Source organism: Melanaphis sacchari, unplaced genomic scaffold (assembly GCF_002803265.2).
Source record: "Melanaphis sacchari strain LSU unplaced genomic scaffold, SCAv2.0 Contig40_pilon_pilon, whole genome shotgun sequence".
Lineage (NCBI taxonomy): Eukaryota > Metazoa > Arthropoda > Insecta > Hemiptera > Aphididae > Melanaphis > Melanaphis sacchari.
This window is the reverse complement of record NW_020271264.1, coordinates 945,771-960,037: the sequence shown is the minus strand read 5'-3', so window position 1 is coordinate 960,037 and position 14,267 is coordinate 945,771. Positions and strand designations below refer to the sequence as shown.

The 14,267-nt window shown below is 26.9% G+C and overlaps 1 protein-coding gene across 4 annotated transcripts in view; it reads left to right on the top strand.

Annotated features, from left to right (window-relative positions):
- The window catches only part of LOC112597332 (chloride channel protein 2), a 29,473-nt gene extending 15,529 nt beyond the window's left edge, over positions 1-13,944 (top strand). For 2 of the 4 annotated variants that reach the window (XM_025343334.1, XM_025343332.1), the window contains exons 2-18: positions 5,532-5,787; positions 7,417-7,545; positions 7,617-7,750; positions 8,948-9,230; positions 9,649-9,733; positions 9,856-9,957; positions 10,060-10,162; positions 10,254-10,385; positions 10,456-10,618; positions 10,706-10,821; positions 10,914-11,028; positions 11,110-11,247; positions 11,335-11,594; positions 11,902-12,041; positions 12,232-12,373; positions 12,472-12,699; positions 12,789-13,598. In XM_025343334.1, coding sequence (XP_025199119.1) covers positions 5,532-5,787; positions 7,417-7,545; positions 7,617-7,750; positions 8,948-9,230; positions 9,649-9,733; positions 9,856-9,957; positions 10,060-10,162; positions 10,254-10,385; positions 10,456-10,618; positions 10,706-10,821; positions 10,914-11,028; positions 11,110-11,247; positions 11,335-11,594; positions 11,902-12,041; positions 12,232-12,373; positions 12,472-12,699; positions 12,789-12,917 — 2,655 coding nt within the window. In that variant the 3' untranslated portion in view covers positions 12,918-13,598. Of the gene's footprint in view, positions 1-5,259; positions 5,431-5,531; positions 5,788-7,416; positions 7,546-7,616; positions 7,751-8,947; positions 9,231-9,648; positions 9,734-9,855; positions 9,958-10,059; positions 10,163-10,253; positions 10,386-10,455; positions 10,619-10,705; positions 10,822-10,913; positions 11,029-11,109; positions 11,248-11,334; positions 11,595-11,901; positions 12,042-12,231; positions 12,374-12,471; positions 12,700-12,788; positions 13,599-13,792 lie in introns of those variants that run through there. The other 2 variants (XM_025343333.1, XM_025343335.1) reach the window with 2 other exon arrangements.
- The last annotated feature ends 323 nt before the right edge of the window (positions 13,945-14,267 follow it).

Sequence of the window (14,267 nt, the reverse complement as noted above, 5' to 3'; positions counted from 1 at the left end):
CAATGGCATTAAACGTGAATGATTATAAGTTATAAAAAAATATACATTGATTATTAGTTATTACACATTATCTCGAAAAACGTTTATGATATAATTTTTCGAACGAGCAGTTAATTAATTAATAATAAATAAAATTAAAATCAGCGGAGTTGATAGTTGCACAGCTGCAGTGGCAGTCTATACCAGGAGGAAAACACCGATTTCGGGATTTTTCCCGGTAAGCCACGGTTAATAATGGCAACGGGCTATTATTTATTTTTATTTTATTTTACAAGATATAAAAGCTTTAACAGCAAGGTCAATAGCCTACATTAGTATTTACATTTACATTCATATTACTAATTATATGGTTGTTTGCTTAGCTTAATTGAAGTGATAGTATTTTATTTTATTTTTTTGTTTGTTTGTTTATATGCTATCTTAAATTAACTTATTTTAAATTTTAGTATCAATATCGATGATTTAAAAAAATTGATATATTGAGTAGATAGGTGTTGTGTGCTTCTTCCATAGTTGAAGGGTGCTTAAAAACGGTTCTTGCAGAGGCGAATAGTGAGCAATCTAAGACTATGTGTTTTATTATGAGGGGTCCGTCATAATGGCTGCAACAGATTTTTTTCCATTTTTTTATTAGATATATATATATATGGGTGGCGTTGATGTGTTCGATTCTAAATCTCGTGTTGATTATATCTACGCGTCAAGAAATATTGGGAATAGTGTATCATTTTTTTTACGTTTTTTTTTTTTTTTGTTTCTTAAAGTTTATTGGTTATTGGTATTGCATTCCAAGATATTTGCCACATCCTGATGATGTATATATTTATATATTTTTTTTTATGTGTTAGTAAAAAAGAGCAGTTATGATTGTTAAAGTAGGAGAAGTGTCTTATTATTCATAGTTAATAATTAAAGACATTCATGTTTTATAGCAGCACAGAGAAAAATATACTGAATAGTATTGATTTTAAAGACTTTATTAATATTGTGTAAAATAAAAATACTATATAGGTAACTACCTACATTTCTTTCTATATTTAATAATATGATATTTATATTAAGTTTTTATTATATATGATTTATTTTATTTAGTAATAAATAGTTTAAGATTTATATTTTCTACAAAACTTCAAAATAATCATTTATATATCTTATACTCTAAAAAAATAGTTTTTCCTTGTCGACATTTTTTTATAGTCTACTACTGAAAATCTTAATGAACTGTTGACCAATGATTTACTACTCCACTTAACTAAGCTATAAATATATATAACTAACTCTACTTGTTTTAAATACGATTCAAAAAATTCATAAAAGTATTACGTTTTGGAATATGAAATTAAAAACTAATATTAATATTTTTTGAAATAATTAGTGTTAACCATTGAAAGAATCATCTAGTATAGTCAAATATTAATATAACATATTCAAGTCAAAAACTCTTACCATTCACAACGTAGTACCCACTGATATCCAAATATTGTGTAAACACTCTAAGAAGACAAGATTAGTTGATTGCGCTAGCTTTTCCACTAGGTACTTCTACTTGTCACAATATAATGTACTTGGACAAATGAATTCTCAGAGGCTCTACTTTTCAACAAAATCCTAATTAAGAAAGGTTATAACAGCTTACAAAGAAGGCTCAATGTCTATGATAAAATATGGAGTTGAGCTCACAAGGATTTTATATAATTTAATGAATAGCTAATAATTTACTATTTTTAAATATAATTTTAATGTAGACTTGAAATTTACTAAATTTTATTGACAATTTGATATAATTTTCTATTTATTTTGACCGTTTTTGAGCTTTTAAAGACATTAGAAATTGTTCTATATTTTTTTTTCAAAGTTCCTCATAAGTAATGCTTTGTTATATCGACATATAAAATAATAATGTACAATATTTTTGACAAAAAAAATTTTAACTAATTGAATAAATAAAATATACCACATTAATAATATTAATTTAAAGCAATAAAATAAAAACTATCCTTTGAAACAAATGTTGATCCTCTTCACCCTACACTATCGCTCAGAATCGTATTTTTGTATACTATGAATTATCATAGAATTCAATTTAACCATAGCTATTACAATTACCTATTAAATTATTAAGTAGACTCATCAAAACCTAAAATTTAACAGAAGTTAGTTATTTGGATTTTTTTTTATTTTTGTCTTAGTAATTCCTTGCTTTTAATAGTTGCATTATTAAACACTTATTGTTATTTCGGATTAGATAAGAGTATTATTAAATACACATTTTAAAATTAATTTATATTAGTACCTATGTCAAGTGTCAACAAAATTATTGAAATTTAAATAAAACGTTTCACAGTATAAAATAATTTAATCTTCTTTTTACCTAGTTATTTTTTTAATTCAATCTGAGGAGGTGAGGTGGTTGCCTCATATACACTGAATCGAGAACTTCATCGTTCATAAATGCACTTCCTTATTTCTTTATTGTAATATTATTATTGATTAACGTTTTAAATTGGTCTAGCGCTTTGAAATAATATTTACATGTTATGATTTTTACCATATCATATATCCATAGTTCATAGGTCATAGCAATGCATAATAATTGTTTATACATAATACAGTAAGTTTTAAATCCTTAACACTTATGGATTCATGAAATTCATAGAACGTTTAGTAAGTTTATCATTTCTATAACTTATTGAATAGGAAATGGAAATTAAATTATTATCAACATTTAGAATATTTAAACAAAGTTCGGTAATTTTTTAGTGTATGTACCTAGTACGTACTCTTCGTTCTGAAGGGTTCGGTAATAAACTAATTTTAATGAGTTAGTTCATGAGCCAAAATTTATATTATTTATTTATTAGATAACTATTTTTATAAATAAAACCTTATGTACAATACATATTATGTTTTAGGAACTTTATCTAACACAGACGCTTAAAAAGGAAAATTAATTACAAAAAAAATTAAATAATTTAGTGCTGAATAAAAACTATATAATAAATTAACTATCATAATTATACACTTAGGGTATCTAAATAAATTTGATACAAAGTGTGTAGGAAAACCAAATTTAAATATATTAAAATATAATCCAACGGTGCCTTGTTGCACCGCCATATCTTTACATGAGAACCACGCCATAGAATTTTATACCTACAATGGAGGCAACGCAAACGATAACGATTATATCAATAATAGATTAAGAAATTTATGATTTTTGCCTTTTGGTGAAATTTGTTTTCGTATTAGTATAATCACCATAAATAATTTTTTCTGGTTTTTATTAATTTTTATGATAAATCATGCTACGACTTAGAGAAAGATACCCTAAGACAATTTTAATTCTATAAAAGTGCGTCACGAGCAAAACATAGTTTAGGAACTACGAATCTTACTAATTTTTATGAAAGAATAATATAGTTTAATTTCAGGCGCATCACCTAAATTCTGCCAGTTAATATCTTAAATTTACACATAATTAGTACTTTTTGAATTTAAGTTTTAACGTTGAGTTCAAAAATCATACACTTAAAGATAAAATATAGGACAAAACTACACACTTTCAAAAAGTTAAAAACAGACATTTTTTTAAAGTTGTTACATCAAAAATTCGCACATATTATAATCAATTAAAAATGTGTACATATGGTACTTTTTAACACAAAATATTTTATTTATCATCTATTTATATTTTATATTAATTTAAATTCAAAAATATAAAATTAAGTATAATCATCTAAATTATAAATTTTAATATACAATAAACCAATAAACGTGCAGTTTTTGTCAATTGAACTTTTAAAAATCGAAATTTAAAGTGTGTAACTTTTGAATGTAACTGAATTTAAAAATTATTTAATCCAAATAAAATTTAGAAAAAAAATAATTAACGGAAAAGTTATGTATGATACACGTATAAGAAAAAAAGGGAAAAGTTAATCCAATCTAACACAATTAATATTTAATATTACATAATTAATTACCTTAAGTATTATTATTAGCTGTTTGTAAACATTTAAAGTAATTTCAAATTATCGTATTAACATAACATCACACTACTCATACTGAAAGAGAATATAAATCAGAATTTATCTAATTTATTATTTATACATTTATCGTCCAAAAATAGATATATATATATATATGACTAAAACATAATATTATACTACAATATGTCTCATAATTAGGAAGTCAAGGTTTTGAGTTGAAAAATAATTGATTAATATTATCATTATAATTTGATAAAGTTTGATAATTGAAATATTTATAAAAAAATCCTAATTTAATAAATAATTATTATTAAAATACAAAAAAATATGATATAAATTTAAGTATATTTTTATAATTATGCTAAATCAATAATTAAATGCATATATTTCAAAAAACAAATACAATTATGTACCGATGAACATCAACTTTACTAGGTACTGTAATATTACTTCAATTCTCCATTATTCGTCATAAGCTATAATGATTGATTGTTCTCAAAATGTTTTTTTTCAAGTTTAAGATAAACATTATCATTCGAAAATGAATTATTTCACTCATGTTATAACTATACGGAATATAATGCAAATCGTTGAAAATGTTGTAAATATATTATATATACAAACAATATTTATTCGTGATACACTATATATATCTTCACTAGATACGTATTACTGATGTCTTTAAGTAGGTACTTCTTATACATTACTTACAAATGAAAAATTTTAATTATTTGATGGTTAATAATTATTCATATATTTTACTGTGGAAATATATGACTTAGATAATAGATATTCATTGCATTATACACGAATTCGATTTTTTTAATATCCTACCGTAACAAAAATATCATATAAGCAATAAATCATAAGTTTAAATGATAAATTAATAACGAATATTCAGTAAATGATATTTCTATTAGCAATAAATAGTTATTATACTCTGTTGAAATAAAAAATCATAAAACCATTTAAATAAAACGTTTATAACAAATTATAACTGAACTGAAATTGAATATTGCCATTTTTATGCTAATTTGTATATATCATTAATTTTAACAAATATTATTTTATTTTTTGTTTTAACTTCTTATCCACTTTTAATACAGTGCAATTAGATAAGCATAATATAAAACAACACTTTCATAGTATGTAGGTAACATAAATAATAAATTTATTATCTATTACTTATTATAATAAAATAACGATAAGAAGTGCACAGTCCATACTCCATACCTGTGTATATATTTTTACAATTTAACTCGCCGTTACCTACTTGATACTAGAATCGATAAAAAACAGTTTTCAGTTCGCATCTTACGACACGAATTTAAATCCTAAGTCCCCATTTAATAATTATTTTTCCTGTTCGACAACTCGCATTTGTATAGTCGCATGGCCCAATGAACTTTGATAACTTTTACTACAAACATAACATACAGCGGTAGATGCTTACGAATTGAATTAGCTTTTAATTTAATGTCCTCGTTGATTTCATACGTTTCATAGTTCAAAAAACCTGTTTTTATTATTATTATGGCACAGATGTATGGACAATACACAAAAGAATTGGGCGACTATGTCAAAGGAACACAGCGGAATATACCAGCACCTGTCATACACGACAGTACAAACGAAGAATTCAACAAGTATAGTGGGAAAATCAGTTCTACTTTGGAAGTCGTATGGCGCCATTCGTTCGCCAAGCTCAGTGAAGATTGGGTATTTCTCACGTTGTTGGGTCTCGTCATGGCCGTATTAAGTTTTGCCATGGATTATGGTATAGACTTCACCAACGAAGGTCAGTACCTACTACTATAACTATAAAAAATATTTAATTAGAAGCTAGTGGTAGGTATTATACGTCATACTTAGTCAAAGAACTAAATAAAATTGTATAATGTATACAAAATATTATATTTGTGTTATACTAAATTTGAAAAATATTGGCACATTATACAAGGTTAGGTATTTATAACAGACAGACAGCGTATAAATTTTTCTTCGAGTAATCAATAGTTCACAGGCTATATATTTTGAAAAAAATTCTAAAAAAAAGTGTATTTCTATATTTTTTCTGTTATGCTGATTTACAGAGCAGTAAAATGAATGAAATCACTTAATTACCTATACTTCGTTGAAGTAAATAAGTTTAGAAAATTTTGTTTTAGAATTCTACAACTGTAGCTAATATACGTACATACAGAAACATATTACACATATTTTCTTCAATAATGTAATTTAAACATATTTTTATTATTTTACCGATTTATAGTTTCTTAGTCAATCTGTTAAGCGTGACAATAAAATTAATATCTACTGATTAGCATTTGCACATTTTTAAACATTGATTTCAATAATAATTTTGCTCTAATGTCCAAAGCTAAATGATTTTTTTAAATTCTCTTTGTCAAATAGCACAATGGTTTTCGAAAAATAACAATAATCAATCACATAAATACCTAATAATAAAAAAAAAAATTCCAGACAAAAATTAATATTTTTAATCCAATCAAAACCATATTTATAATATACGTATTAGTTTGACTTTAAATTAACATAATATATTATAAAAATATTTTTTTCTAAAAAACAAAAATAATATATTAACACTATATTTTTTAATTTTAATTTTTATATCAATACATAAATTGTACATTGATTAAGTTAGAAAATGGAAAACACACAGCATTTTTAGTATTTCCTTTGTAATAAAAAGTATTTAATAATAATAACATGGTTAGAAATAACCATAACATCAATAATTTATCAAGTACCTACTTGTATATTAGTTTAAGAATCTCATTATAATAGTTAAACAAACAATAAAAAATAATATAATTATTATTAATTATAATTATCAATATAATATTACCTATATAAAATATTAAGATGTGTAGGTACTGATTAAATCTTTAGTTAGCTGTTTTTCTTTTTAATATTTTTTTCAATCTGAAATTAATTTTAATTAATCAAAATTATTGATAAAGTAAAATTTATTGACTGCGGTTGAATATAAATTTATAATTATCATTAGATAATGTAAAACGTAATGTACTATTCTGTAAGATATTTAAAAAACAATTACGGTCATATAAAATAAAAAATATTTCCCAATGTATATACTTACTTAGCTTAATAGACTAGAAATATAATTTTACAAACAAAGTTAAATACTAAGCAATAAAATATTAAACATTGAATTTAAAAATATAAACTAATAGAAGATAAATGATTAATCTTGAGTAACCAAATAATATTCAATTGAAATGATCTCAACATTAATATTTATGTTGATGAATTTATTTTTCCAATTAACAAATTAATTTTAATTTTAGATCGAAGTATAAGACTCTTTGTTATTTCATTTCTCGCCGTTAAATACTTAGTAATAAAATATTTATTAATTAATTGAACATTTTGTGATCAGGAAGAATATGGCTATTCAAAGATATGATGTTCAACCAGTATTTACAGTACATTGCCTGGGTACTGTTACCAGTCAGTTTGATAACATTTGCAGCAGGATTCGTACACTTAGTTGCGCCTCAATCTATTGGTACGCAATTTCAAATTTATAAACTATCCACTTATAACATTTTAAAATGGTTGATATTTTGTTTTATTTAGGTTCGGGAATACCAGAAATGAAAACAATATTAAGGGGCGTCGCATTAAAAGAATTCCTCACCTTAAGAACATTAATCGCTAAAGTAGTCGGTGTTACAGCAACTTTAGGTTCCGGTCTACCACTCGGCAAAGAGGTTTATGCTCTTAAATATTACCTTTATTATTTAAGAGCGTGTCAATGTATGCCAATTAACCTTCATGGTTTTATTTTGTATGTGGATTTTCAAATCATTACAAACTAACCTAACATCGTGTTTCGCACAAAATGGATTGTCAAAAAAAAAATTAGAACAACTACGTACTATATTGGATATATTTTGTGATTGGTACCTAGCTAAAGTCTTGATTATTGGAAATCAAATGAATTTACGTCCAAGACTCTCGCACAATACATGAATATTGTTACGCGGTTGAAGGACGTAACTATAATACTATTATTAGTTATTCAATATCCATAGAAGGATTTTTATTCTTCAGTTTCACATAACTACAAATTTAATCACTATTGCAAAAGGTTCTTATCAATAAAAAGATACATTAAGATTACAATTTTTAAATTATTTATATATTTTATAGTTACTGTATATTGAAAAATGGCCATTAATCACTGTATCTTTGAGTTCGCTTGTAAATACTCGTACGTATACTGAGCGATTCTTTTATAGAATAACACTCATTATTTAAAAATCTATTGACATTTCTAAAAATATTTTTTTACATGATTTTCAGTCGAAATAAAACATTTTTTCTTTTTTTTTATTAACAATATTTTTTAATATTTCTTATTGTTATACATTTTTAAGTCTTTTAATTTTTTTGAATGACAACATATTTTTAATTTCATATTTTAAAGCAGAATATTTTTTAGAGTATTTCGATATATACCTATAAATCAAAATTTGGACAAGTAGGTAGTTTATAAGTTATAAATATTTAATGCTCTGGCGAGCGGAGTAGCAGACTAACATTTTTAAGAGTATCTTTGTACCACTTCACTCCGCTCAACCAAACTTTAAATACTTATAGTAACTGAAAATTAAATAAAAAAATATTTTCCTGAACGTTAATAGATTTCGAAATAATATGCATTGTTTGATAAAAGAATTGTCCCTGAATAAAGTAAATTTCGAGCTTAATGCAGTTCCATTTCATTAATATATTATAATTTGATCAGAGCTGATAAGTTTCGAGTGTGAGTTTATATAATTTAATAATTATACGTTGGGTATAACAAATGTTACAAAATGTATATAAAAAAAACACTACTTAACGCGTTACTGGGGTATGGTACCATATTAGTTAACTTTTGCATTTTATGCGACGAATTCCAGGGTCCATTCGTGCACATTGCCAGTATAACAGCTACACTTTTGACGAAAGTCATAACTTCGTTCAAAGGAATCTACGAGAACGAATCACGAAACACTGAAATGTTGGCTGCGGCATGCGCGGTCGGAGTTGCGAGCTGTTTCGGGGCTCCTATTGGTGGTGTGCTCTTCAGCATTGAAGTAACGACCGTGTACTTCGCCGTGAGAAACTACTGGAGAGGATTCTTTTCGGCCGTCTGTAGCGCCACTGTATTCCGATTGCTGGCCGTATGGTTCAACAAGGCCGGTGCGTATATTTTATCCTTAGCACTCCCGCAACAAGGGTAATATTTCTCGTCCGTCTTCAATATATATAAATATGTATAAACCATCATCATAAATCGAAAATGTTATTATTATATAGGCACGTATAAGTATAAAGGGGTGATTTTGGAATTTAAACCACCTCCCAATAAAAATATTTCATGTATACATTATCCAAATAGAACTCCATGATTTCCTTAAATATCAATTACAAATGTCAAACACTTCATAAAAACGTCATAAGTCATAACACTCATAACGATTAATTAACGATATTTTGTTTATTAACGATGAAAATATTTCCTTCTTTAATTATGAGTCCCCACTGCCTAATCTTTTTTTCTGGTTACATGCTTAATGTAGCATGATATATAAAATAATCTATTTGTAAACCTGTTTAGAAACCGTAAAGGCTTTTTTCCCGACCCATTTCACAATGGAATATCCGTTCGATCCTCAAGAGTTGACCGTTTTCGCTTTGCTTGGGTGAGTGCCTCAATTCAAGTCTGCGTGACATTACGGTGTATATTACGTTTATGCGTATGTTTACCTTAAGCGTCTCGTATAATATAATATGTACTTATTACATATATTATATCACATTGTAGGGTAGTCTGTGGAATTATCGGAGCCGGTTACGTTTGGGCACACAGACAATACGTATTGTATATGAGACAAAGTAAAAAAATGAACTCTTTCCTACAAAAGAAGTAAGTGAGTATCATCACATGACCGTATTGTAATATTTAATATTTCACGTGCAAAAAAGGAAAATTAATTTTAAATTTGCTCATTTATACATTATGTTATAGCCGTTTTTTATATCCGAGCCTTATAACGTTTCTCACGTTGACAATCACATTCCCTCTAGGCACTGGCAAATATATTGCTGGCGAACTGAACGTACACGATCAAGTAAGAACGAATAATAATAATAATAATGTTACCGTTGAAAAATACATACTACATTATATAAACTATAAACTAATTTATTTTTTCTTTTTAGTTAACTGGGCTATTCAGTAATTTCACGTGGACAAAGACTGAGTTCACCATCGAGGAGGCAGAAATGATGAATCATTGGCGTACAGAAAACACCAACGTTTTCATTTGTTTATCGGCTTACATAGCTTATAATGTAATATTAAGAAACATTATTTTAACTTACCAATGAATAATAATGGTCACTCAAGCACATGTGTTTTTAGTTTGTATTCTCTATAATAGCATCGACCATTCCAATACCATCCGGTAGTTTTATTCCAGTATTCAAAACTGGGGCCGCGTTCGGTCGAATAGTCGGCGAACTCATGCACTTATGGTTCCCGTACGGTGTTAGACACGGGAAATTCATCACACCTATAATACCGGGTAAACATTAATAAAACAATTTGAAAAATATATAAATAGATAGTTTCTTATGTCAATAATTTTTGTATGACAATATCTAATATTTAGGAGGTTATGCCGTAGTCGGAGCAGCAGCTTTTGCTGGGGCCGTTACACATTCCATATCAGTGTCTGTAATTGCTTTTGAAATGACGGGACAGATCACACACATTGTACCTGTCATGGTATATTTTATGTTTAAAAATTGTATTGATTAATTATTAATTATTACTATTGCCAGTATTCAACTGATTAAACTTTATAATTAATTTATTAGATCGCCGTGTTAATATCAAACGCTGTAGCAGTATTACTACAACCTTCACTGTACGACAGTATTATACTAATAAAAAATCTACCCTACTTGCCAGATCTTCTCCCGTCCATATCGGGTATAATTATTAATTTTAATTTATCTCGTATAATCGAAACTGTTTACTTAATAATTAATAATATTTAACTTGTGTTAATAGGTATTTACAGTGTGTATGTAGAAGATTTTATGGTCAGGGATGTCAAGTATATTTGGTATAATATGAGTTACAGAGACTTGAAGAAGGTTCTGAGGGAAAACAAAGTTCTTAGAGTGTTTCCGTTAGTTGACAAACCAGGTAATACTAAACACTCGTTGTAAATTATCGCAATACACTAATCATGTTTAAGTTTTAATAATTATTAATTTTAATGTTTTATTTCAGACTCAATGATATTATTGGGATCGGTACCTCGAATTGAACTGATAAAACTGATCGATAGACAAGTGGGTAAAGAAAGGCGAATGCAAGTAGTTGCTAAATGGCAGAAAGAAGCACAAGAGAGACTTGACGAGGTAGAAAGAAGGAGAAGGGATAACAAAGAAAGAAGGCCTTCCAGATTTGAAGTCACGCCGGCACCAGATACTCTACAAAGAAAGTATTCAATTAGTTCGCAATCACTTTCTACGAATCCCATGATTAAGGTATGTAATAACTTTTACACAGTACATACTAAAACTTTATTTGCATCATAAGTAGATTAGAAAGTCGAAACCAGGATTACATTTACATAAACTTATAATTACATGACACGCGGACAAATAAAATAATTGTTATCAACCTTATTCTAATAATATATTATTGTGTAAATATTATATCTAAATTTGATTTACAAATATATTATACTAAATAATTTTGTCTTAAAAATAAATATGATCTTATGAGAATAAGTATTTTATCGTTTGAGCCATGGCATCAACCCCTAATACACAATATTTAATTTAATTTTAGGTACAAGGCGGTTCTTCATTAAAAGAACATCCGAAAAAATCTATTTTAAAAAAGACCAATTCATTCACTTTACATAACCTGACACCAATGATGACTCCGTCAGCGACACCGTATTCGACGATAACTGGAGCCGAGAGTCGGTAATTACTAATATTGTAAAACGACTTAAAAATTTTTTATGTAAAAATGATATTGTAATTGTACACATTTCCATTTTGGACATTGTAAATATCTACAATATAATATTATATGGCTGCTGCTTACGAATTTATTTAATTATTAACATTTTTATTTAATTATATAATATTTTAATTGCCATGTTTGTTATAGCATACGACTAGCGTTCGAAGCTATATTTCACAAATCTGCTACGCTTCGAGATGCAAATCCAGAGCAGCAGAGCTTAACAGACATCACAGATAAGGATAGAAGTTCGTCGCAGATTATACAAGTGTCTAAAAAAGTTCAACTGGTATAACATAATATTTAAAAACATAATTCAAATCATTATTTTCATCTTCGAGATTTAGTGTACTTAACACAATCTTTTGTTTATTAATTTTCTCACAGCCCAAGGAGAGAGTCATAGATATGTCACCAGAAGAGCAGAGCGAGTGGGAACAAACAGAAATGGACAAGATTTTAGATTTTGGTTCCTGTCACATTGACCCGGCACCGTTTCAGTTGGTCGAGAGGACGTCATTGCTTAAGGTCCATTCGGTGTTCTCTTTGGTCGGTGTCAATCACGCTTACGTCACTGCCATTGGTCGCCTTGTCGGCGTCGTTGGACTAAAAGAAGTAAGTATTAAAATGCTTTGAATTTTAGCAAAAAAATTTTTATGCGACTAAAGAATATAAAAATTACTGTATTATAATTACTGTAATAGTTGAGAAAAGCCATAGAAGACACCAACTCGGGAACCAAACTCGGACACCACAAGACATCTGGCTTCCGTAGTGCTGCAATGGAATCGCTATTAAGTAATCGACGGATAGATGACGACTATGACGTGTAAAATATATGCATAGGTATATTTTGTAAAGGTGGTTCAACATTGATGTTTTATAGTACGAAAACATACCTATATTTTGACAACGTACACTACAAACATCAGATCCGTTAAAAAATCTGAAAACATATTAAAATTTCTTTATAATTTACTTAGGATCAATCATTAACTTTTTCGATTTTTTATATAACGAATATATCTTAGCTTTTATCTTCCTTTTAAATTATATTTTAAAACGAAAAAAAAATTAAGAGAATAATGATTAAATGGAAAAAATTCAAAATACTGGCATTATCTATTTCAAATAAGCTTCTTAAAGAATTCAAATTTCTTATCGTAACTTTGCAATTACGTTGAATAAAAAGACAAAAAGTAAATATATGATTTTTAATGAAAAATAATATTACTCATTGACTATAAATATTGGTAACGTCATGTGCGTGTACATACAAGCGAAACCTCTTTTAGATTATAAATACATACGTCACACACTAATGATAACTTACTACGTACACACTCATACACTTAAAAAATATCCTAAAATGAACCTCATGAAAACGATTGGTATCGAATCTCCTTATATAAAATATTATGTAAGGTACCACACATTAAATTCAAAATGTCAAAATTGTCTTGCCAGCAATTTGATATGCTTTTGCTAAATTTTAAACATAAAATTTAATGAATACCTATATTGTTGTATAATAAATACTTAAATATATGTACTTTATTTTTATTCTGTAAAATTATTAAAATAAAATAATTATTATAGTTATAATAAGATTAGCATTGCATAAATACCCATATGTATAGTCAATAAGTCTATATACTTACCATAAATTAAATTTATTTCATGTTATATTCATCCTTTGTTTAAACAGGAAGCGTAACCCCAACATCAGGGATGTCATTTGAGGGAACAAAGTGTGCGGTTGCACCTTTTACTTTAAAATAGTAGTAATTAGCCTGCGCCCTACTGAAATAACATTCAAAATTAAAATTTCTTAAATGGTATTTTTATTTTTATTTTCACATTTATCAATATTGGTATACTGTTAATTATTATGATTGTTAATTATTTATTATATTTTAATTTTAAAATTGATTTTTTCTATTTATTTTGATGCAATAATTTAGTACGTACAATTTTTGGAAATAACTGAAAGTAGAATTATGTACACATATGTATATTTATTTTAAAATGGCCTAGTGAAATTTCAAAATGGCCTGCTTGAAACCTTGCATACTCAAAAAAAAAATCTGAAATGACACCCCTGATCTAATGGTGAATATGAATTTTCGAAATTTAAAATTTATTCCTTCACTTAAAATTAGCTTCAAATGTGGTTTTCATAG